At 36.4% G+C, this 26455-nt stretch overlaps 2 protein-coding genes and 1 long non-coding RNA gene across 3 annotated transcripts; 2 read left to right on the top strand and 1 right to left on the bottom strand.

Annotated features, from left to right (window-relative positions):
- Nucleotides 1-327: 327 nt before the first annotated feature.
- Nucleotides 328-26096, top strand: LOC135118622 (uncharacterized). The gene is made up of 9 exons (XM_064041101.1): nt 328-623; nt 1314-1466; nt 12055-12819; nt 13097-13208; nt 14024-14166; nt 20103-20249; nt 20535-20790; nt 21219-21409; nt 21959-26096. Exons 1-9 carry the CDS (start codon nt 471-473, stop codon nt 22040-22042), a joined length of 2004 nt encoding a protein of 667 aa, XP_063897171.1. The 5' UTR covers nt 328-470; the 3' UTR covers nt 22043-26096.
- LOC135118623 (phospholipase A2 inhibitor beta-like) lies at nt 1523-11993 on the bottom strand. The gene is made up of 8 exons (XM_064041117.1): nt 11838-11993; nt 11573-11744; nt 10954-11136; nt 5528-5751; nt 4464-4662; nt 3680-3858; nt 2585-2754; nt 1523-1949 (listed from the first exon to the last, which is right to left on the bottom strand). Exons 1-8 carry the CDS (start codon nt 11865-11867, stop codon nt 1673-1675), a joined length of 1434 nt encoding a protein of 477 aa, XP_063897187.1. The 5' UTR covers nt 11868-11993; the 3' UTR covers nt 1523-1672.
- Nucleotides 9538-10180, top strand: LOC135118624 (uncharacterized). Its single transcript, XR_010277691.1, has 3 exons — nt 9538-9685; nt 9889-9951; nt 10038-10180. It is a non-coding gene; the product is annotated as an uncharacterized LOC135118624 (long non-coding RNA).
- Nucleotides 26097-26455: the final 359 nt, after the last annotated feature.

Here is a 26455-nt window from a genome sequence, read left to right as displayed (position 1 = left end):
CTAATACAATTTATCATTTTTTCAAAATCTTCACAGTGCCTTTAATTCTTTAAATATTTTAATCATCTAAGCAAGGCTTTGCAGTTTCTATAAAGTGCATATACGTCCTCCTATGGTGTAATTACTATTCATTCATTAAATTTTATCAATTATCATATCTACTGCAATAATACTGATAATACAAATCATTTGATAATGTTATCATTTTATCAGTGCGTAAACTAGAACAAACTTTCGTAGCTCACACATACGACGCGTTCATCGCTTCGTAAACAATAGAGATTTTCAATGTGTGTGTAGCTTGTTCGTTCGTTTGGTTGACAATCGCGATGTGATGTATTCTACATCTACATCATCGCATGCTGAGTTATATTTTCAACAAAACCTTTTAATTTTTAATTAAGTTACTTGATTAATTTCTAAATGTTTTCTTTCGTTGTGAATACCTTTCTCTGTTTTAATTTCTAAATATGTGTAATTTGCCGCCGAAGTTCCATTCAGTGTGTCGCCTTTGTTTATCATTCTGTGGCGATAATTGCAGTGATGTTAAACTTCCAATTTTCGACCGTGATAAGGATAAATCACGACTTTCCGAGATGATAATGGCAAATTTGTCAATAATGGTAATAATTTTGGTTTATTTCTCGCAATGATTACTTAGAAGGAGGAGTTTTCTCGTGTGAAAGTTTAGCGTAAGCGTATGAGATTGTGGATGCTGATAAGCGCCATTAACTTTCTCGCGGGTGTTGGGTATTTTCGCATTGTGATATCATATTACGGCCCACGCGTCGATTGCTCGGCCGTATGACTAATGTCATTCGTGGAAGTGATATGCGAGCGTGTAGCAGGCGCGCTGTATCAGCGGCCGCGTTGCTGATAACAAAGGAGCGCGGACGGCGGAGACCACCTCGCCTCGCCTCACACCGCCCCGCTCCTGCGCTGGCCCTCGCGCCCTCGCCTCTACTCCTCCACAAATACACTACTCAAACCAATGCTCTCCTTGCAGTGCTTATCCACATTATGCTATGCCCTGCTATTTTGAGATTTCAATATTATCTATATTTAGATTGGTATTTTAAGGCAATCAATCTGCAGGGGGACTGCATCTTCCCATTTTTGTCACAGTGAGCATCCTCCTTGGTGCAGTAAACAACTTGTGGGTTTGTTTAATGTGTTTGTTATCAGATTGCCTCCCATGAGTCATCATCTATGATTATACTTGCAAAAGGTCATTGGCCACATCAACTCTCTTAATGACTGGTGTTGTGAAACTAACATAGGTACATGTCTAATGTTGTGAATAATATTTTTAGGTGTCCCCTGAAGACTTGCTGCCACAAGTTGTGTGTGGGAGCTGTGCACACAAACTTGATGAATTTCACACCTTCAGAGAGTTATCACACAAATCTGAAAGGCTTTTGGAACAGTTCGTGCAATATGCCAATTCACTATCTGGTCCAAAAGAGGTGAGTTTTAATAATTAGATTTATTGTTTACGTTCACAGAAGTAAAATAGCACAAACAGGGTTTTTAAACTTTATTAATAATTTTCAAAAAATATTTAATACAATTTTTATTTACATGTCTTGGTTACTATCTAAAGATTTATTGACAATTTAATTCTACAGGAGTATAATACATACATTGTAATATTAAGTACTTTTTGTAGTCCTTATGCAAAACTGGAGTCTGAGTTGATGTTGATGTAGCGGATTGGTTGACTTATCTTTTTATTGTAGAAAGCTTTAACTGCATTGATAAGTAGACCAAGAAGCATGCCTAGGCAAGCTATCAGTGCCACTGCTAGCATACTCCAAATAACATGTTTAGGCCTCAAGTTTGAAAGGGTGAAATTTCTTTTAGGTGCAGTTGTGGTATCCAATGTAGGGCAGTAGGAGATTGTAATGTTTGTTATGTATGCACCGCTGAATCTCATGGGCGCTGCACAGCTGTAATCAGATAACATATTGTTAATACATTTACACATTTAACTGGATGTGCCTTGTGTAATAAACTTAGAATAGTTTGTTTATGTCATCAATATTATTATATAGCTATCAACTTATGAGCAATCTGTGTTTACAAATAACTTGCGTTATTTAATTGCTAGCCGTTCCTGTGACCTGTTTTTATTAGAAGCATTAGAGTTTTATTATAATCATTTTATTAATGACCAGAGAGAAGCAATTAATAATCTTGAAAATAGAAGAGAATTTTTTTTTTTCAGATAACTTTGCTGTTATTATAAATGAAATATTAAATTCATAATAATGGAATGTCATATATTTCTTGAATGTAATAATACAAAGGAAATAATTTGTAGAGTAAGCAATAAATATAAATAGTCACTTGTAAGTGATTAGGTCATGAAATGGTGACCTCATAAGATTTTCAACAGTTTATGAGTTGACAGTTTAGTAGCCATTCATTCTAGAAGCTTAAGTAATAAATATCAGCTACTAGGAATCAATATGAAAAACAATATTATTACTGTCAGCGAGGATTGATACACCTTGGCTCCTTATTTAAACTGATTCCTCAAACATTCCCCAAAAATTATAGCAATGTTTGTACAAATACTTACTAAGGAATCTCTCCTATCTGGAACTTAGTGCCTGCTTCTTGCTTAGTGACAATATTTGCTAGGTCACAGTTGCAAAGCCAGTTGTTTCCAGTCATTCCTAAGATTTCTAATTTGTTCCATGGCATCAGATCAGGTGACAGCTCACTGAGGTAATTGTCGTCTAGGTACACCTGTTTAACAATGCATTATTGTTTATACCTATTTATATATGCACCCTACATATTATTCTGATATCTATCTCTGCCCAGACTCATTAAAATCCATCTAGCAGTTTTAGTTTAAAACAGCTACAAACATATATTATGTATCCTTAAAAATGATTGCTTTCACATGACAGAATCTAGGCAAAGTCAGCCCCTATCAAATGTTTAAATGTGTAAAACCAAAGTGAATACAAATTATGTACAAAAATATTTGATTGTATTATGATTGTAAATTTTTTAGGGAAGTCCCAATTAAGTTTATAGTAGCAATTGTGTAGTAACTCTGCTAATCAATCTTGTTGAACTGTGACTATCTACATTGTAACAATAGGTACAGTAATTAGATTTGTTAAATTCAATTTGCTACTCTAGTAACAATAATTGGTTAGTGTTACAATAGTAAAAATCAATTCAGTGCCAGTTTTAGGATACATGTGGCAATGTATTGATTGATTGTATATCAAAATAAAACACTAAAATGATTAGTAAGCTGACCCCGATCCGCGACTGTCGTGTAAGCACTCAAAAACTGGGGCAAATTGGATTGCATGCATTCTATAATCTGATGATTATGATACTAACTGAAATGTGTATAATACATTTGAATCTGATAAAACATGTTGCCATGAGCTTATAATAGAATATCTGATCAGTCACAATAATAAACGGGTGTCGTCATTCTGAGTAACATTAATCATTGTGCGAAAATACTTAAGTAGGTACATGACTTCAAACTAGATGTGACTCGATAAAAATGTTAGAATACATTATTTTCGCGTTGATAACGCGCAGAATTAGCATCGCGCATACGAAAACTATAGAGGGTTTTTCCGCTTTGGCGCTACCTCCTATCTAATGTTGGTTGGTAAATGGTTTTGAATGCGTTACTCACTTCCTTCAAGGTCCACTTATCTTTCAATCCACGGAACGCATTATGGCTGATGTATCTCAGGTTTCGGTTATGACACAGGTGGAGAACCCTCAAGTTCTTGAGTGGGGAGAACGTGCTGCGTTTCACTTCGTCCAAATAATCGTTTTCGCCAACTTCCAATTCGATCAAGTTCGTTAAGCCTGCAAAAAAACTGATACTATTATTATTATGTACTTCCGTATCAGCGTACGTAGGCAGGTACAGAATACTATTTAACATAGATAACATCAGGTTTTTTGTTCTTTGGATTGTTTACTCGTGTAGGTACTACGCTACAGTATCTGGAACTTTAATGAAACTGTCTATACCACTCCATGATGGAGTAAATCGATGTTCTTGAAATAGATACTTTGATAGTTATGAACTTCAGAGTAATAATATGCTCCAGATTAACATCGTTGCCAAATATCGGGTCCAATTCGTACTAAATTAACGGCCCAGTATTATAAGGCACTTAAGTACGGGAATGTAGTGAAATCATGGTGATTGATTTGGCAATACTGCAGATAAACAGTGTCGTAAAAATCCTCTTTGAGTTTGGTATTTCCCGTGAAGTGATAACAACAGGTTCTCATAGAATGTTATTTCGTAACTACCGTATCCATGACTCACGATCATCATCACTGTGCCGAGTACATATAATGTTTGCCGGTTTCTATCAGTGACTGAACACCAATAAATATAAAATCCGATTATCAATTTGAAACGATATCCCGAATTAAATGAGTAATCAGTTTGTATTTACCTACGAAGCTATCATCATTAAGCTCGACGATGGGATTGTTGTTGAACGTGAGGTACTTGAGGGAGTTACCGACGAGGCTCAGACTCTCCGGCACAGTCACGAACCGGTTGTCTGATAAATCGATCTGTTGTAACTTCGACAACCCTTTGAACGCGTCTAGGGGTATACTATCGATGTCGGTCTTCGCCAAGTCCAAAACCTGTAATTGAACAACAAAAAAGGCGTATTTATAGTGGAAGATAACACAGCGGGAGTCTGCGGCTAACAATAGGGGTGCTTCTCAAGGGCATGGGTATTCTCAAACCTAAAACATATGTGTTACAGTTATAATGATTTTATAATATTTATTCTTTCTTATACATAATTATGTGACACAACCACGATTGGAATGTAATCTTAATCGGAAATACATAATCTCTGTAATGTATTCTATTTTAATTAATGATGGCGAGAGTATGTTATATCGTGAGTAATGCTCATTGTTATTGACTTTGTGAAGTCCCTTCTAGTAATAGACTTTTTAATATTCTCATGACGTCTGAGCTGAGGTTGACACAATACTCGAAGAACTTGTCCCATCGTAAATCAGAATTTTATTGCATCAATAAAAAGCCAGAGTTTGATAACCCTGTTTTTTATCAGGTAACTTGCGAATTATCATCAGACACTCATATTATTTAATAATGATGTAGGTGATTATCATGTGCTATGATCACTAATCTGGAGCTGTTTGTTTATTCCAACATCGATAAACAGATTGGTGCATTCATGAACTTTGTTTTTGTAGCGATCGATGTTAGTGATAGTGATCCCTGAATAAATGTAGGTCGCCCCATTTCTTGGGTTTCGTAAGTGGCGATTAAAGAATTATGTCAGTTAGATGAGCAGCAGCGCATGTATCAAGTTGCGCAAACTATGTTTCCCTTGAATTTTTGACATTTGAAAAGTTGTTTCCGAGTATTAAGCTGACGGAACTGAGAGCGCTTGTCGTTGCTACGCATTTCTTTGATAAGAGTATTCATGAATTATGCAATCTTGTGTAATATTTAAAACGCAACCCTTACCTGCAAATTGGTAGCACTAGCCAGTGCGAGTATGGTGACGTGGTCGAGTATTTCAATAGGGTTGTTGTTAAGATACAGTCGCGTCAGATTCGGCGTGTACTGGAACAGGTACCGGTCTAGCGAGTGGATGTCATTGTGGCCCAAGTTCAGGGTCTCCAGCGCGATGTTCGCGTATTTACCGTCAAGGTAGCGCCCTTGGAAAATTTCGCTCCTCAAAACCTCTCCTGAAAGAATAATTCAAATTGTTTACTTATCAAGCATTCAGTTATTCGAAAATTCTTAGTTTTATAAAGAAGTGCTGTCAGAACGAAATGCATTTGTAGGATTTACGTCAATAGTATTTCCTGCTTTGTATTCATTCTGAAGTTGCATACGGCTTATCCGTCCGCCCACTTTCCTAGTGATTCATAGTTTTCACTGTGCCAGAACTGGTTACATTTTATTCGCTAAGTATTTATTAGTTTTAATAAATACTTCATTTCTATATTAGGATGAATAATGGAGAGAACGCTGCCTAAAGTTCCACCCATGGGTAAAGCGTTCGTTCTATCATGCTCGAGCTTTTAATATAATCATGATCCATACACAAGACTCACACAATACTTTTGTTCTTATTTCAATATTGTATTAATTTCATCTTGAGAATCATAGTGAACGGCATTTGCTTGATTAATTATTGACTAACGAACAGTAATTGCTAAACAACGTACTTCTAATATTAATAGTATATCATGCGCACGTTATTGTTTGAGTTTACTTTCTAACGAGCTACCAAATCGACAGAATATTTTCATAGATCACCTCTACGTACACACACTTTCTTCATGTTTATGTATTTATGTTGATTAGATACTGTATTTTGCGTAAAGACTATTTGCGACTTCTTATTGTGCACATGAATGTTGAGATAAGAGATAATATGGTTATCATAAACTTCAGTTGAGTATATTTCCTATATGTCTATGGTTTGATAGTGGCACTATCGGTAACCTATAGCTATGGGCTATGTGTATCCTTTAGGCGTGGCCTAATTTAAAATTCCATTCGTCGGTTCAATACAAGGAAATCTTAAATTAGAAAATTGTCTCACAAAACTATAATTACGGATCATTGAACCGGGGCCATTGCAGTGGCGTAGCGTGGGTATCTGCCGCCCGGGGCAGTTGTCGATTTTGCCGCCCCTTCCCGTGTATTTTTTTTAACAAGTGTTACTGGCCATTTGTCATTTTTAACCGACTTCAAAAAAAGGTATTTTTTTTGTATCGATGTTAAAAATCGACAAATGACACAGCGGTGAGGGAGTATCAGACTCTTACTGACTAAAAACCGTCGTGTTCCGTCGAAAGCCTTTTATGTTCCAGAGCCGCGGTAACTCTCTCGAACAACCCGCAGCCCCGGCAGAAGGGGGAGGTTCTCAAGTAGACTTTTTTTTATATCTTTGTTACCAAATAAATGTGAAACCAAATATTACGTAAAATGTCGCCCAAACGTACTTAACTTTTTGTTTGTTGACGGATCCAAAAATAAGGGCATATCGCTTTTGAATACGCGAGCGAAGCGAGCGCGAAATTTTTATCGGACTTAAACCAAAAATTACGTAAAATTTAGCCCAAACGTACCTACTTAACGTTTTGTTTGTTGACAAATGCAAAAATAAGGGCCATAATTTAGTATCTGAATACGCGAGCGCAGCGAGCGCGAAATTTTTATCGGACTTAAACCAAAAATTACGTAAAATTTAGCCCAAACGTACCTACTTAACGTTTTGTTTGTTGACAAATGCAAAAATAAGGGCCATAATTGAGTATCTGAATACGCGAGCGCAGCGAGCGCGAAATTTTTATCGGACTTAAACCAAAAATTACGTAAAATTTAGCCCAAACGTACCTACTTAGCGTTTTGTTTGTTGACAAATGCAAAAATAAGGGCCATAATTTAGTATCTGAATACGCGAGCGCAGCGTGCGCGAAATTTTTATCGGACTTAAACCAAATATTACGTAAAATTTAGTCCAAACGTACTTAACTTTTTGTTTGTTGACAAATGCTAAATTAAGAGCACACAGTTTCTGAATACGCGAGCGAAGCGAGCGCGAAATTTTAATTATTTTTATTTAAGACTCAAAACCAAAATTACGTAAAATGTAGTGTCACGCGTGTTTTAAGTACCTGACAATAATTAATTTTAAGTTTAACAAGTTTCAACTTTCTTGTTTAATGTTTTGTTATTGTTAGACAGTTATAAGTAGTTGCGAACAATTTTTATTTAATTGGGTAAATTTTGCCGCCCCCTAAAAGCTGCCGCCCGGGGAATTTGCCCCCCCTGCCCCCCCCACGCTACGCCACTGGGCCATTGATTGAACTGTCGCTTGCTCGGGGATTAGTTCTGTTGTTATGGTATCGCTAATGATTTTTTTGTCGTCCTGTTTGCACGTCGCAGGTATGTTTCAGTTAGACTTTGTTGTTAATTACTTGTGGATCTGAATGCGATACATGTATAATATTATAATCTAAACAATAGATGAGAATTTGCTTTATTCTCTTAGTAGTCTAGAATTGCTTCATATTTATAACGTTAAGATCCAATCTTAGTTATTCAGCATAATTATAATAATTATTTAAATACCTATATTCATGTTAAAATGAAATCATGCGTTCAAAGCTATATAATATAGTCAATGCTGTCTAGGGTAGTAGAATATCGAGCAGTCATTTAATACTTTTGCCAGAGTAACACCCTATATAGCCATAAATAGTCGGTCGTATTGTCCAGTTGTGTATCATCTGGAACTGACAACTTAACATGCACTTAGATTTCCGAGAGAACAAAATCCTATACATATTGTCTTAGTCAAGGCTATTGTTGGATGGTGTTTACGACATTTTTGTGAATAAAAGTGTTGCAACCAAGCGTTCTTCGGCGAAACCATATAAATAAATGTACCGCTGCCGATGACTAATATTATGAAAGATGTCGAGTGTACGCTCATATCTGTGTAGAACGCAAAAGATAATAAATTATTCTTACTAAATTACCAAAATTATTGCGCTAACTGATTTCACACTCCGTCTTAATGCAATCTGCGCTTAGACACTCAAAATACATATAGATCGGAAAATAAAAAAACCTGAATGGGTTTCTAATCTATATGTATTATGTATATCACGCCGCGTTTGAAGGTACATTTAGCAGAATTCATTCACCTTTAGAATGGAAAGTTTGAAATCAAAGACGTAATGGAAACATCTACTCTTTCACACTAATCATCACTAATGTTGTTTACGGATTTATAAGAATAATTTGTTTAAGATTTAGATCATCTTTATTCAGTGTTTGTTTCTCTGTTCCACTTATTTTCGTAAATTAAGACAACGTGGGCGTTCGGACTCAATACTTAAACCAACGAAGTGATCGGAAAATATGATAAGGCAGCTCTTTTCAAAAAGGCTGTGGATATTTTTTCTCAAGAAGACTTTAAGAGGGCTATCACAAATTTTCGCGAATTTAAACGTTTTATACGAGTTTTGATGCTTTGGATATAGTCACAATAAAAAAACAAAAATAAGATTCAGAAAGTTTGATCATTTATCTTGAAAGTGTATTAAATAAATATTTTAATTTGTCCACGTACATCAGTAAAATCTTTGTCTCTGCAAAGGATGTTTCATAAAATGTTGCTTTTGGGTATCTTTTGATGCTTCGGTACTCCGAGGATATAGCAATTTAACCATTTATAAAAATGTTCAAGATACAACTATATCTTGTACTTGGAAGTGCTTAAATCAATTTATTACAATTCATACAGTATTACACCAAAAATAATTCTATAAAACTGAGAGTTACTGACAATTTTCCGTACGAAACTATATTTTTTATCTATGAAAGTATAATCCAAATTCAAATAAAAAACATTTAATAATTAAGGTGGTATTGTTATAAAGCTTGAAAAAATTGGTCTATTTAAAAGTAAAACAATATTTTAAAATAATTTTGTTTGCAATGCAAAATCAATATAAATCTTGTGACGCGCGGTGTTCAACTTTAGTCAGCGCCAGGCGCTTACCGAGGAGGGACGTATCGCTCGCTGTTGCGCCGCGTAAACTCGCCGGAGTTCGAAAAATATAGCGCAACCTACGCATCTAACACGTTTTGATACTAGTGAGTTTTATTTTATTTATTAGTTATAATAATCTGATTGAAATGTAATATACATAAGTATTAGGCCATGATATTCTAATTCGAAAATGTTATAGATTGGGTTCTCTTTTTGATGTTGGTTATAAAGAAATATGTACGTAATGTCATCGTCGTTAGTTTCGCTGTTGCATAATAATGTAATTGGACTTCTTTGATTCTTGCAGGATAATGAAAGCATATTTAATTCAGACTATCAGACTCAATTGAATACCAGTACAAATAATATGGTAAGTATTTTTTGTCACCCGCAAAAGGTATACGTTACATATTTGTTTTAATAAACTATCTACATTCCTAGTTTTCATTGTTGCAGGAAAATGAAGATACAATACATGGAAGACGAATTATAGATTTTAGTTTTTTTATAAATCAATTACTTATAATTGATAAACATGGTGAAAAGTTTGGTTGTCGATTAAATAATTTAAAAATTGTAAACGATTACTTGTTTATTGTAACTCGATCGAGCTATTCTAGGTTATAAAATTCATCGGTACAAATAATATTTCATAAACTATAAAAACAATAAATTATTTCGGAAAAAAGTGGCAAAGTCTCAAGTTTGTTTTTGCCGCGTGGCGGTCCGCAGGTGTGCGTTGCGTATTTCACTAGACGCACACATGCGCAAGTGCTGCCGGCTATCGTCTAATTTACCTACAACTGAGCAATTCGATTTTGTAATAGCGCTCTTAAAAGGTACACGGTACTGTTGTTTAGTCAAACAATACGGAGCAAGCGATATGCTAAGCACTTGTCGTGAACAGGATACTTCTAATGTCACTTGACTGATTGCAGTAATCAGAGTTCCTCTAAGCATTCAACAGTACATGTATAACATCACGTCTGTTTTGTATAACTTGTATAGCGCTTTTGTGTTTGAATTTCTTGTGAACATAAATATCTGACCCAGATAAGTGTTTTCTGATCAATAATCACGTATAGCATCTCTCGCGTCCGTACGTAATGTATGAGGGTGGTCAGGTCAGGTCAATAGTAGCTACATATTTAGCAGTCTGTCAGCGCGCCACTACAAGCAGGTTTCTGCCAATATTAATCATAATTTTGGCAAGATTAGTGTTCAAAATATGTAAATTAAAATTTATGTTATTGTTATTAGCATTAATACATTCGTTTGTTGATTTTTATCTGTCTTGAATATTCTTTCAAGTGCCGTCAACTGTCTACTTGTGTATGTTTATGAGAATGATAGCAATTAAGTAAATACGTACCGGATATGTAATTGTTACTTAAGTCCAAGTAGACCAGTCCGTCGATGTTACTGAAAGCATCGTCTTCGATATCGACCACCTCGTTGGACTTGAAGCTGATGGCCACCCTCTTGCCGGGCACCGCGGGCAGTTGCGACACGTTCGATATCGTATTGTTGAAAAATGTTATCAACACATGCCCATCTGGAATGTTACAAGTTACGATTACTCACCTGCTTTCCACTCTTCACTGCTACCGCATGAAAGTTACTCTAAAATCTATTTTAAATACTTCGCATATATCACAGTTCATACTCATTTTAACACTTCATCAATATTCATAAAAGCTAATCCATTCCACCCACGGTAAACTTCACTGCATCCATTATCTAACGTAGAGCTACGTAACGTATGCACGACTCCAAATTCCGAATTTACTATGAATAATATATTTTAGATAATACCCAAACTTGATCAGATGTTGATGATCAGCCGATAGTTATTTATAGATAACGCTAGTTTCATTTAGCACGTTATTAATTGTAGGTGCTGTGATTGTATTGTGGCTGTTTGTTTTGTTTACGTCATACTGATAGTGATGATTAATGATTCCTCTCTCTCTCAGTTCGTATGAATTTACCTTTGTCTACGCTGTTTATTTTTTCTGGCCATTTTTCGGGGATCTCATCAATGTTGCGACGAGAACAGTTAAGAGTTAAAGAATCTTGTATGGTAATATCACATGGAACGTTTTCCGCGTCGGCCTCTTGTGCACGGCTCGATGAAACTAGGACGCATAATATCATTAACACCTACAACAAAGAAACACCATTACTTATATAATCTTTTAAGTACACAAACAACGATCGTCTCTGTTTTGTATCTCGGTCACTTCGGTCACTCACTTTGCATATCGGTTGGAAGAACATTTTCATCGAAATTAGAAAGAGCACTGGAGAACACCTTCGAATCACAATATGTTTTATCTTATCAGTTAGGAGCCGCCTGATATCACGAGTGACATGAAATGAGCGAGCTTCTCATTGGTCGGTGTTTGTTTGTGCTATCGTCCTACTAATAAGGAGCTCCGTTTCATGCTCAAACATTGTCTTTTGGTTTTAGGAGATCCTGAACATAACGGCGGCAAAATTGGAAGAAATAATCAAACCACTAAGCGACAGCGAGTACGAGCACGAATTGAAACACAAATATGCCGAGATCGGCTCTCCGGATTCAACTGAGGAGATGAAGAACTTGGAGAGCCGGCAAGCGGCGGTCACACTACTGCAGATTAAAAATTACGACCCAAGTAAATATGCGGTCAAACAAGAAGAGGAGCCTCATATAATGTTCAACAGCGTGCCGAGTTTACCGCCCTCTGACAGAGCGAGAGAGGTGATGCACTGCAACACCGTCATCGATATTATAAGCAAGGCTGTGGCGGTCGCGCAGCGGGAAAACGAAGAATCTCAGAAGTATCCACCGAACTACACGGGCGTCATCGACAGGACACACGCGACCGGCGCGGCCGACTCCTACGCGCATGAGTACCCCGACGAGCAGTACAGCGTGTACAGCGCGCCGCCGCACGCCGCCAGCCCCGCCAGCAACGAAGACCATGACAACAAGGAAATGGACCTCTCTCTATACAGCACAGTCAAGAACGAGCCCGCGGAACAGACCGACCCGCAGGAACAGAACAACTCATACTTCCACACAACACTAACACACAAGCCCAACTTTGTTGACGAGTACAAGCAACACGTTTTTGGACGAAACAAAATGAAGACGTCCAAGGAGAATTCATCGGTGTATGAAGATTGTAGTCGGAGTAGTAGTGGGTCAGACCCGGATAGGCTACAAATGGATATATCTCAGATGTCGCAGGTGAGGCCTTCATAATTTGATGTGTATTAATTTCAGTAGCATGTTTAGAGGAAGGTCAACTAGGTATTCTGCCGTCCACAATAGAAAACGAGAGATAACGAACAAGGTTGGAGTGACGTCATTGTATCCAGCGACATTGAATGATATTTTTGCAACCTGTGTGACCTACAAACGTTGTACTGAACTCGACAAATTGTGGCTGAGTCTACGATTTTGATTCCTGATCCAAGTTGCGAATTCTTAATTTCGATAAAATGTTTGTTTATGTTAATTACAGGACGACCCTGAGGAGACGCAGTCAGCTAGGTCGACACAGTCTTCGCCACAGCCACCGATGGAACACGAACAGGACAAGGAGTCGCTGTGGCAGGCTCTACACAGGCAAAATGGTGAGCACTAACATTACTTAGAGATAAGGTTGATTGACAGCTCTTAAGATTAGTATCAGATAGATTGTTTCTGCTATGTTATTGAGGAAAATTGAGTCCATATCGCTCTTATTCAGTCCAGAAACTTTTATGACGTGCGATGTTATAATCATGCTGAGCACCTTGTCTCGCAACAACTGCTGCATGCAAAACAAACTGAACTTTATTCTGATCGAGTCAAGTTCAATTTCGCTTGCCTGCTTTCTTGGGATTCTTGATTCAATAGTCGTGATAATAGAGCACCAATTACAATACCTAATTAAAGAAATGAATTCATTAAACCATTGCATTACAATAATAATTATAATGCTGATCAATAGTTTGAAAAAAAAAATATTGTTTTCTCGGCCTTTTACTAATCTCATGTATACCTACTTATACATTTTTTGGACCAATTAAAGTACCGGTAATAATATGCTCATGGTGACACATCAGGTAATGCAACAAGTATGATCCCATGGCAATGATCTATTCGTCCTATGGCTTCACAAATTTTATTCGTTTACTAGCGGTTCTGCCAGCGGTTTCATCCGCATCCCGTAGGAACCTCTACCTCGATAAATGGGCTGTCTAACATTGTAATCATTTTCCAAATCGGACTAGTAATTCCTAGCAGTTCCTAGTAAGAAAACAAACAAACTCTTCAGCTTTACAGCCATAAATATTTGTATATAATATAATGATTGTATATAATATATATATGTTAGTTTGAGGTATTTATCTATGGGCCTTAGATGCCTGAGTTAAATAAATAAAAATAATTTTATTGTGTCCAGGTCGCAGCGGGGAAGCAACGCAGTTACTACGACGGCTGATCAATAGCAAACAGCTTGGTATGACAGTGTCGCCGCTGAGGACGCCCACCGCATCCCCACTCTCCACCGCTATGCAGCAGCCGCTCAACGGCTCTGTTTCACCGGTTAGTACTAACTAATACCTTCAAATTAAATAATATAAGCCAAAAAAACTGGTCAAGTATAAGTCGAACTCGGGTATGAAAGGATCCGTACCATCTATTATATAAAAATGAATCGCAAAATGTGTTGGTAAGCGCATAACTCAACAACGCCTGGACCAATTTGGCTAATTCTCTTTTTATTGTGTTTGTTATTGTCAGGAGAAGGTTCTTATGAAAAAATAAATAGGGTAAAGTACAGAAGTCAGTTGACGGGACGAAGCCGCGGGCAAAAGCTAGTTGTCTATAAAAACCGGCCAAGAGCGTGTAGGGTCCGTAGTTTCCCGCGTATAGCCCATACCTGATAAGTGGATGGGTTATGTACGTTGGGTCTTCGGAAATCTGTTAAGACGGTAATCGGTCGGACGGACGGACGGACCAACAGACATGGTGAAACTATAAGGGTTCCTATTATACTACGGAATTCTAAGAATCAGGGTTGTTCTATGGTACTCTCAATTACTTATTTCAAATCAAATGTCAAATCTCGCAACGTATTTATATAAAACTAGCTTTCGCCCGCGCCTCGTCCCGTAGCCGGATGGTGACAAATACTCCCACCTCTAATTATCAGCTAAATCGGTCAAGCCGTTTTCATGTTATTTCGTGACAACGGAAAGCTGGTTACATTTATATATTTATAGATAAAATATGTATGTATTTCGTCTTATTTAGTTACTGTATGCCGAAACTATGGCCTGATTTGATAATATGGAAAATTAAGGTTTATCACACTACTAACCCAATACTTATGTGTGCATAATATTAGTGTGTTTAAATAAACTAAAATGTTGATTCGCTCGTGACGAACTGTCTTTCAGGCATTTACTCACAAGTTCCTAGATTTTTTCATGTCACGAAATTCGTAGGAAGTATTTACATACACAGTGACTTAGATTTCTACGAAATGTAGGTAGTTGTGTAATTAATAGTAAATCGCAGAAAGATTATTATCATAATACTTAGCACGGGTCGCATTAAGACTTGATAATTAGGTACTAATTAGGCTATTAATATGTGGTTCTGAATACATATCTATTCAATCACATTTCCGAAATTAATAGGCGGAATGATAACATTTACGCTTTGTGAAAAAAAAAAACACATTATACAATTCGATATAGGTGCCTACTTGATGATATATTTTATCTATATATCTGTCATTCAAGTCTTACTTATTTGAATGAAATGAAAATAAAATAAAGGAATCTTACGGAAAGTCGATAATAAGTAAGACACATGGTGTATGTTTAAACCAATAATTCTATAGATTTATTTGCACTTCATATTGTATGCACCGACCAATCTTACCATTTTCTTTCATTTATAGCTGAAGATTTGCTATAAAATTCTATTGTACTTCACGAATAAGGAAATATGTCGGAATACGTGTTCCGCATTTGAGTTTAATTTTATTATCACCAGTCATGCACGGAACGTAATGAAATGATATATATTTCGTATCAGTGCCGTCTTCGTTTTTATGTTGATTAGAAACACCTATTTTCCTTACATAATTATTTTTAACTTTTAAATTGCACATTCTGATTTAATGCTCAATCCTTCACCGTATTAGAGGGAGCTTGAGCCCAGCAGTGGGACGATAATAAGGCTGTAACTAACTAAATTGCACATTTTTATTTAATAATAAAATTACGTATTCTTGACCGATACGACCAATCTCGAAGGAGTAACTTATCACTGACAAGACTGTGACGAATTGAATGATAAAAAATATAAACTTGCCCTTTCTTTGGACGGGTTTTCGTGACGTCATCGAGTAAAAAAACGGCGTAATATTATTGTAATGTCAAATTTGGTTCAATATTTGTGTTGTTATCTGTCCTAGCAGTTTTTTGGCATATTGCCAAGGTCCGGTCGTGTGAATTATCTGGTCATGCGTTTGTTATCTACATATGAGCCGTTATTCCATCTCATGAGAGGGCTACTTTCCAGACGGCTAGTTTCTACTGAAATTATCACCAGTAATGAGATTTAAATAGTAAAGTGTATTTTGTGTTTCGTCCTTTATGGTTGCTACAAATCAAAATGGTTTATTCTATTCCTTCTTATACATCAAAGCACGTGTAAAAGTTAGTTTTCATCTAGTAATAGTTGGTTAGCTACTGCCACTATCGTCGAGCCACCATGCTCTATTGCCAGTAATGATTTAGCTAGTATCGTAAGCTCATTCACAAAAATTGCGCCATTATTACCTAGTTATCGACAATTTAGGAAAATACAAGGATTAAGATCAATATTCATAGAATAGATACAGATAGGCAACATCAACACCTGTTTTTAAGCTAGACTTACTGTACATGTAAGAACATAAGTATTTCAGAATACTACACAGATTTAAAAACATGATAACAACTGTTATCAGTATTATTTAATTAGTCATGATATGCTGATAACACTATTATGTTTGATTACCTACTGCACATTGGTTTGTACAGTGTAATAGTACATAAAAGATTAACTATGCTAACTAAACTATGACGCCATATTAAATATTATTAATGACACGATCAAATAATGCGCTATCAAAATTTATTGGTGTAATCAATACGCAATATACAATAGTAACATTAAATGGCTAATTACAATGGCGGTAAATGTAAATAGCGTCCTTGACATAGAAATATTTAATTATTTATACTCAGAGATCGTAACATGAAATAAGTAAGAAGTTAACTAATATCTTACGAGTAGAATACAGGTTAAGAAGTGTTTAAAAGTTTGAATACGACTTTGACAACAACACAAAAAAAAAACCGGCCTAGTGCGAGTCGGACTCGCGCACGAAAACCCGTTTGTTGTATGGGAGCCCCCCAAAATAATTAATTCTAGTTTTCAGTATTGTTATAGCGGCAACAAAAATACATCATCTGTGAAAATTTCAGCTTTTTAACTATCACGGTTCATGAGATACAGCCTGGTGACAGACGGACGGACAGAGGAGCGAAAACAATAGGGTCCCGTTTTACCCTTTGGGTACGGAACCCTAAAAAAAGATGAATGTGCTATCTGGGTTATTTCCATTTGTTTATAATGTTTGATAAGCTTTCTAATGTTTGAGTTTACGTTTTTACAAATTCCCAAAATATTACTTTTATTAGGAGGATTAGTACTTGGCAGTAAGTTTATGCTCTCATCATATTTAAGATATCGTATTTTAATCTAATAGAGAACTTATCTTCCTTGCGTTATTCAGGATTTGACATTTGCATAAATTGTATTGTTTATAGAAGCCTTAAGTACAAAAACAATGAAATTGATTTGTAATGTCCCTACATTTAAAATGTAACACAATAATGAAGTAACTAACCTTCATGCTATCCTCTAGCAGTCAGGCAGGTCTCCAAATGTCCACGATTCAAATTCCAGCAGATTAAAGTCTTGCGACAACAGACCATTCACAAATATACCTCTACATCTTACCACATCTTACATTAAAAGTCTGATTTTAAAGCCTGTTTTAATACAAATTAACTGGACAGTCAAGATGTAAAAAAAAACTGGAAACGCAATCAAGCAATACTCATTAGCTTCACTCAAAATTTCAAGCCTGCCTGAATCTAAAGCCTGAATCAAAACAATCTAATTGACAGCTAAACACTTACAACTTCAACACCATAGAGATTTAATGAGATCTTTTTTTTGTAACAACTTGAATTATTTTCCTAACATATGTAAATATCTCCAACTAACAAAGTGTACTAACCGAAAATGTTTCCTATTACACTTTTAAAAACATAACTTTTCTTAGCATTCGGGTAAATATGACTAAATTGCCGTATGTCTAATCTCCTGTTTACAAGTATACTGGGGAATAATACAGGTGAACGCTAATAGTAATAAAGAAGGATGACACGACAGTCATTTCGCTTCTTATTGTCCTTCTGATGTATGTTAATGTTCATAATTTACTTTACAGTTTTCCTTGTCGTCTTTAAGAAATATAACGAGACTAGCAAATAATAATAATTGTTGTAACGGTCAGAAATTGTCTTATGTGTTAAAAAAAAGACTCGAGACTCACTCGAGAGTGGGTCTGGCGTTATGTTTTAAATTTTTCTTTCTATCTTGGAAAATACCTCGGGATCTTTTTTAACCAACTTACCAAAAAACAGAGGTTCTCAATTCGACCGTATTTTTTTTTTTTACATGCATATTTGATTGATTGATAGTTCTTGCAATCAATCTAAATAGCAAGTTAACAATAGTTTGGATTTTTACTGACTGTTATGTTGTCACTCTCCTTTATGTGATATAATGTTACGTTTTCAGAGATAAGGTGATGCTTGTGAGAAATACACACGCCTCTATCTGTATCTGGGTTTAACCCCTTTTGTTTCAAAGGCTTTCGGATAATTGGCACGAGTTATCTTTTGCGTTTCTGGATAAATTTACTATCTAATACGTAGATCAAAACGTACATACATACTCAAAACTACTAATTGTATCAAAGTATTATAGATCCCAACCAAAACAATAATGTGAAAGACTGCCAAGTTCTATAATATGGGAATGCTTCGCCTATAAAAGAAGTGAGATCTGAATAAGTACCAAGTTCCATAGTTACGTATACCTCAGTTCAAAATAGTTACTTTTTAATGATGCTACTTGGCAAGTTTTCACACACCATAAACCTACTAAATGCAATGAATCAAGTATTTAATTTTCTATTAAAACTTGCCAAGTAACATCATTAAAAAGTATCTATTTTGATCTGAGGTATATGTAACTATGGAACTTGGTACTTATTCAGATCTCACTTCTTTTATAGGCGAAGCATTCCCATATTATAGAACTTGGCAGTCTTTCACATTATTGTTTTGGTTGGGATTTCATTTATTTTTGTAAGGTTGATTATTTTATTTTTTTCTTATGATTAAGTTAGTTAAGGAAATGTCTCATTTATACTATCTTTCAGATTTATGCTTCTTACAAAGAAATTAACTAGATTAACTAAATGGACTAGATTTACCAACCAACTGACTCATATGACATGTTATCATATATTATGTTCGTGGATCAAAGTTACACATTCGTTATTTTCGAAACTGACGCACACTTGGTCTTTTTCAGATCAGATTTTTACTTTACTTTGACTTAATACAAACCTTTGTAACGAATTTCAGATCGGCACGACCATTCGAAGATATATTATATAAATATAGATAAAATTTCGTTTTAGTTCCTTAGGGGTATAAAGGACAATGGGCACAAATATATGGGACCTGGTATACCCCACCAATAGGAATGCCATATATATCATTGGATAGGTCTTTTTGCCATATATATCATTGGATAGGTCGAAGATATATTATATAAATATAGATAAATTTATTTCGTTTTAGTTCCTTAGGGGTATAAAACACCGGGTATAAAACACCTTCATTATTTTGAAACCGACTCACACTTGGCCATTTTCAGATTTTTCCCTTTACCTTGACATAAAGACCTACCTCCATGCCAGATTTCAAGTCAATACGACCATTGGAAGTGGTCTAGGTTTTTGATGAGTGTGTCAGTCAGTCAGTCAGTGAGTGTATAGTAAAAATAGCGATTTTCTGACGTCAATATCTCAAGACCTACAATAGGTATATTAATGAAATTTTGTATTTTAGATAAGTGAGGGGGTCTCAACAGATACTAGAAATTTGGTATGCGTAAATAAAATAGATTTTGAGTTATAGGGGGGTCGAATTTGGCCCGAAATGGTTCGTGTAATATAACCCACGGCCGGTGTGTCGCTTTTTTTGCTCGAACTTGGCGGACACACTGCCGTGTGTCTAGATTATATTGAGGAACAAATTTTTGTTTTTTTGAAATGTAGTTTTTTCTTAAAAAATAATATATTTTTATTTATATATGGTATATATTGTCTACAGAATGGTGAGTGGCACAGTTCGGGTCGCGGGTCGGGCGTGGCGGGCACGGCGCGAAGAAAACAAAGCTTCCCAGCGCGAGCGCAACCCGTCATGGCTGTTGACGCGCCCGCCACTAACCAGCAGTGGCCACAAACAGCTTCAGAGAATGTAAGAATTTGAAACAAATCAATTATGTCATTTTTGACAGGATATGAAATTGGCTTCATAGATCTTAATTTTACAAGAGCTCTTCGATTCGAGATATTCTTTTATCGTCCTCCGTCTCTAGTCGGTTTTCTCAATGCTGATTATTGCGACAGCCTCTATTGCTGAACAGTCAACGACACAGCCATCTGATTTTTAGAAATTCGCTGCCGAGTTTTATATTTTGTACCATGTATCAAACTTTGCTCTCAAAGTCAAACAACTTATATTTATGTGTTTTGTATACAGCAGGAGCCACCGGACGCGTCTGGCGCGGGCGGGGCAGGCGCGGGTCGCGGCGCCGCTCGCGTGGAACTGTCGTGCAGCAACTGCGGCACGCACACCACGACCATCTGGCGACGCGACGCGCGCGGCGAGATGGTGTGCAACGCGTGCGGGTTGTACTTCAAGCTGCACGGCGTCCCGCGTCCCACTGCCATGCGCCGCGACACCATACACACGCGCCGCCGGAGGCCACGGCATGATGCCAAGCATACTAAGAGCAGTGAGTATACGACAAAATCGTACTATGCAAACGGTGTGCAGTTTGTACTTCAAGCAGTACAGTGTGACTCGTCCCCGACCCCGTATGTCGCGATACTAGTCGCGAAGACCACGATTGATAAAATTCTGTCATGTAACGTATTGGAGAATGGAACTATCGCTACGCAATATTGAAGTACTTAACGTATTTTTGTGTTCTTTTATAGAATTAATTTATATATATTTTTTTGCTTTGGTTTCTGTACCACGAAAAAGGATCGTGTTTAGCGCTTTTCAGGCTAACGATGTGCAAACGGGACGTTCTAGCAGTAATGCGCGAAAGTTGATACGACGCGACTTTAACGTCCGGTTTTTTTGCCACAGGTACATTACGATTCGATAGTAACCTCCAAAAATTGTAATGCTACATAACCAACCCTCTTGTTATAGAATCTCGTCGCAGCGGCGGCAGCGGCGGAGGCGGCGGCGGCGGCGCGTGCGAGGCGGGCGAGGGCGCGGGCAGCGGCGGCGAGGGCGCGGAGGAGGCGGTGCTGGCGGCGCTGCGGCGCCAGCTGCAGCCGCACCTGCTGGCCGCGCTGCACGCGCACAACACGCGCACCGTGCGCCCGCACACTGACCAGGTACGTACAAACACTTATGTACCTACCTACTCCCCTTGTAAACTCACTCATATACCCTTCTCATATTTCCTTCCCCCATAAACTTGCTTATGCCGGTCACACACGCTACGGCCTTCTGGGAGAGGTAGTCTGTGCAGATACCTGCGCAGGTCAACCGAACAATGGTAACGTTCAAAAAACGGTATAAGGTGCACGTGCGGTCTTCATTTACAGTCGGCAGCTCGCTTCCCAAACGAGCACACCTCAAGAAAGAAAGAAAAACGTTTTATTCCTCTATGTGATCCTTTTTATACGCCCTTATGTACTTCGCCCCTATGTAATTCCTCTTGTGCCTTAATTTAATGTATGTGAATTTTTAACTAAACATCAGATAAATGAACCCAAAACCCTTTTTGAGGGCCAGATCCGCCTGTCTGTTCAACTAAGTACACTGTTGTTTTTTCAACCACAGTCTCGTCAAATTACTTTGCCGTTCTGAAATTAGGCCCCTGAAGCTCTTGTGCTCGATTTCCGTCAAACTATTTTTGTTAACATCAATTTTTGTTGTAGGTGGGTCTGAACGCTCCCGAGTACGACGAGGCGCCGCTGAACCTAGTAGCCAGTCACGTAGCCGCGGCCGAGGAGACGCACTGACTGCCCCTGTGATAGCCTCACTCACACTTCCCACAGAGCATTGCGTGTATCCTGTATCGATCGCTTCTCTTCCACGACTAACTAGTGTTCCCGCGAACGTTTTACACAAGCAGCCTTTTGTAAAACACTCGCCCCAACACTCACTCGAAAAGCAATAAATTTATAGAGTTAAGTATACATGCAATAATAATATTCTTCATATAATATAGTACTAAATATCTATTTAGTGATAGTTCAGGCCAGTGTTTGATGACAATAGAGGGAAAAATATATATTTAAAAATTGTTCATTCCTTTCGTCCGGTCGTCATAGAGCTATAATGAAATGTGAATTATTTTTATAGGAGATCATACATTTTTCATAATCGATTCTCACTTAGCACTTTATTGACGGTTTCGGCTTTTCAAATAAAAAATATATCTAGCGACCGGTTGAACTTTGGAATAGTAAACTACAAGTGCTTTTAAACTAAACTAAAGCAATAAGTTGTCGACAACGGTAAAGATTACATAATTGTTTATAGAAACGCGTTGGCAAAAAATCGAATGCCTTTTAAATCACGTGCCTAATTTTCGTGGTCGACAATCCAGTCTAATTAATATTCAAAGGAAATCGTCTCCAACGTCGATTAACAATATACAAATACTAGGGCATTACGCATTATCACTTCGTGATTTGGTCGCGGGAATCGTTCATTGTATTAGTGCCTATTTAATGTATAGGGAAGAAAATGGTACCATAGTGGATGATATACGAAAGGGAACTCTGTGTGTACATATTTTCTTAACATGTGATATGTATGATTGTTGGTCATACATGTGAACGCATCGTGCAATTTGTGATGTGGCAGCTCGGAACACTTCAAACATGAGATTAGTTCTAGCGGCCGTATGAAAACTATTCGGGTTTGTTCGTTAAACTTCGTACAGACGCCGATTTCGATCTGTAATAATAAATCTCAAAACGATAATGACACTATATCGGGTTTTATTATAGTAAGCCTTGCCTTAGAATGCTCTCTTTGATATTATTGAAATTATATTTACGGTTACCTATTGCAGGACGCAAGTATTCTTTTAGTTTTAGGTCATATTGTAAATTTTATTATTTACGTAGTAGTTTTAATGCTTGAATTCAGTAAATTATAAGTGTCTAATTTATTTCCCATTTCGGTCAGTATTTACAATGTAAGTATTTTTTTTCTGTCGAGTATTTTTTCTTAGTTAAGGTAACGAAATGAGAAGAAGCAATAATGACAAGCAAAACTATTTCTGGACAATTATTAGCCAGATAATATTGTCAACACAGGGTTGACAAATCAGCTTAGACTTTTGAAATGCTACGAAATTAACTTTTTTTTGATCTACCTTGCCCTTTTGCATTATATGCTTAAAGTTAGTGAATAACTCCACTAAACCCATCATGATCACTAATCTGTGACAAATACTTAGTATACTTTTCTCATTAACATTATATCAATTATGATGTTGCCTTTAAACATTACTAATAAAACCTGTAACTTTGGCATTATTAAAATAGATTTACATCATAGGTAAAAGTTTATTTTAAGAATTAATTTTTCAATCCATTTATGATTATTGGGCATTTTTGGTTGTTAAGCGTTAGAACAAACCATTTAACAGAAACGTTGTGGCATTATATTGAGTAAATCTACCGGATTCACCTCATAATGGTCAGTGTTATGTGTTTATTTATAACAGAAAGCATTTACGTTATCTGTACCTTGAACTGGGCTGTTATGTTATTGCTTCCATTCGACTTATTTAGCTGTGAACTCTGTCACCGTCCTTTACTTGACGTCTCTACTTAACTTAGTATTAGTTCGTTTAATTATCGAAACCCCACGGGCCAGTAAAATACAGCAGTCTATGAGACATTGTGATAATACTTAGCAAGACAAACTCAGCTGTAGCGTCGCTGAGATCCTGATCGTATTGTGTTGCAGCTAACCTTCAACGTTACGTCAAGCTTATCGTATTTATAAAGCTTTAAAAATTGAGATTATTTATTCATTCTTATTGGGATCACTGTATAGTTGTCGGAGTAGTGTATACCCTAAGTACCGCGTAGTATTTTGCTTACGTTTATTTCGGAGTAGCAGTCTACCTTGACAATAATGTTTCACTAACTTATGATGAAACTGTAACGTACGTAAATTCTAAAATTGTTTTGCTCTCTACTTAACTATAGCTCTCTTTATGATGATATTAAATTGAAAATCAATATTTATCCATGATAATTTTTGAACTTGATATAGTACCTAGGGTGTGTTTATTTTTCTAAGAGTATATCTTTGATGGAATTTTATCTCGAATATTATTATTTTTTAAATTGGAGCCAGGAATAATGGTTTAAGTCAGTGAATATTTGAATGGATACTTATGTTGATAATTTTTCGAATTTGAATTGTAATAAAATACCAGTAGTACCTACCAAGTATTGGTTTTGAAATAGGAAAATATACACAATATGCAATTGGATAGTATAATTTATGGAGTGGTTGCTTCAATGCATTACCAGTGGTGATAGAAATACGACGCGGTGTAGGGGTAACGTGTTTAGCGTCAGTATGAAACCACGCAGTGTAGTAGTAGCAATCGCTATGGATTCTCCACGAATATTGCTAATTGCAGTAGTGACACAGTATTATTTTATTGAACTCTACTCTGTACATTTGTGTTAGGTTTATTATTTTTGTATTTTTATAGGTTTTATCTAGATTGACTTCCGAATTTAAATTTGTAATTGTAGTTGTGGGTGGTAGTGTAGTGGAATGTTTGGTTAAATATTCTCACTGGAACATCGTCGTCTCCGAACTGCTAGACCAACTCGTGTCTGTGTCTGGAACATGAAGCAGAATACAGCTCTAATAGATCTTCCAATTTGGTTATTTATTATTGTTAGGTTAATTTATGGATATATCGGTATTAAGAGTTTATGAACAATGTATATCGTCATTTAGTTACTAACAAACCGGTTGTGTTGTGTGTGCTTACGCTCTAACAAGCATGTGTTTGTGATTTTGTTTTATTATCACGTCTGGCAGGGACGCGGACAGTACCAATGCTGTTGTGTATTATTATAATTTATGCTGGAATATGGGCTTCGTATTCATATACTAGGAATTCCATTCGACATTGTATGTAACATCATTTTTCGAAGATTAAAGACTGACAAGAACTCTCATAATGTCTTCTGTTTTGTAATCTCTCTCACGTTCTATTTCACTCGAATTATTCGAAAAATGTTGATGTAAAAGTATTTTAATTCATTGTGATATCTTTTGTTGGAGAATGTAGATGTGTGTATCCGAAAAGCAATAACATTGTGATAAGTGGTGATGAACATTGTATGTTAAACTGAACATTTAATTCTGAATAATATAGAATGAATATTGTCAATTATATATTGAGCGCGCTGGACGGGTGAGCACGCAGCCAATAAACTTAATGCCTCGAACTAGTTTCGAATAATGTTACGATAGCAATAAATTTGATGAAAGCAATAGACCACATACGGTCACATTAGCCTTATATTTCACATTAAATATACTTATCGTAATTATAATTAAGAAAAAGTGTTGTATTTACCTAGATACTGCGAGCCCAGTCGTCCAGTGGCAAAACTTTGATACCGATAAGCTCGTCTTTAATGTCAAATTTCAACTCGTTTGATTTATAAGCAGATGTGAATTAGTCTGCAGGATGATTTCCTTCGTAAAGACGTATTTATATATTATGATGTAAAGCAATAATTTCCAATATAGAAAGCTTGATGGACCATTTGTTATTGTTGTTGTCAAATTACATAACTGTACGTATTTATAGTAAGTTTCAGCATAAATTATCCGTTTGAGATTGTTTAGTATGAACACGTGGCCGGAATACTCATTGTGAAACATTAGTTATTGTTGTATAGATGATAAATAATGTGACTTACGCAGGGATGGATACTTAAATTATTAAAGTTTTAACTGATATATTGGCTATGTAGTGAGTAGAATATTTTTTTACAAATAAATTATAGCAGCTAATATTTTGTTTCACTTACAACCAGTGGCGGCTGTACCTTAAGTGCACTCGTGCGCTGAACCACCAATTCAAAAGATTTAACAATTACAACATTTTACTTTATCTTTATTTTTAAATTACCATTTCAATATTTATTTTACATACATTTATTATACAAAAACGTATAAAAAATTAAATTTCCAATTATGGTCAAAAAGTTGGAGCGCTTTACTAAACTAATATCGTGCGCTCCGACGAGCGCACGAGGACTGCTAATACATCTTGTATGAGATACGAATGAATACGCCTGACGCGTGAAACAAAAAATAGTTCATAGAAATGTACCGAGTAATGAGTCGGTTCCCGAGCGCCGCACGCACGT

Source organism: Helicoverpa armigera, chromosome 2 (assembly GCF_030705265.1).
Source record: "Helicoverpa armigera isolate CAAS_96S chromosome 2, ASM3070526v1, whole genome shotgun sequence".
NCBI lineage: Eukaryota > Metazoa > Arthropoda > Insecta > Lepidoptera > Noctuidae > Helicoverpa > Helicoverpa armigera.
Note: the sequence above shows the minus strand (reverse complement) of the source record. Positions and strands in the feature narration are given on the sequence as shown.

Bases quoted from the DNA above. Each gene is read 5' to 3' on its own strand.
- LOC135118622 (XM_064041101.1), top strand. From the start codon at position 471: ATGTGTAATTTGCCGCCGAAGTTCCATTCAGTGTGTCGCCTTTGTTTA. The intron at 624-1,313 runs GTAATAATTTTG...TAATATTTTTAG, and splicing joins TGGCAAATTTGTCAATAATG to GTGTCCCCTGAAGACTTGCT. The intron at 14,167-20,102 runs GTTAGTACTAAC...TATTGTCTACAG, and splicing joins TCAACGGCTCTGTTTCACCG to AATGGTGAGTGGCACAGTTC.
- LOC135118623 (XM_064041117.1), bottom strand. From the start codon at position 11,867: ATGAAAATGTTCTTCCAACCGATATGCAAA. The intron at 11,745-11,837 runs GTGAGTGACCGA...TCTTTGTTGTAG, and splicing joins TCTTCCAACCGATATGCAAA to GTGTTAATGATATTATGCGT. The intron at 2,755-3,679 runs GTGAGTAACGCA...ATTGTTAAACAG, and splicing joins ATAAGTGGACCTTGAAGGAA to GTGTACCTAGACGACAATTA.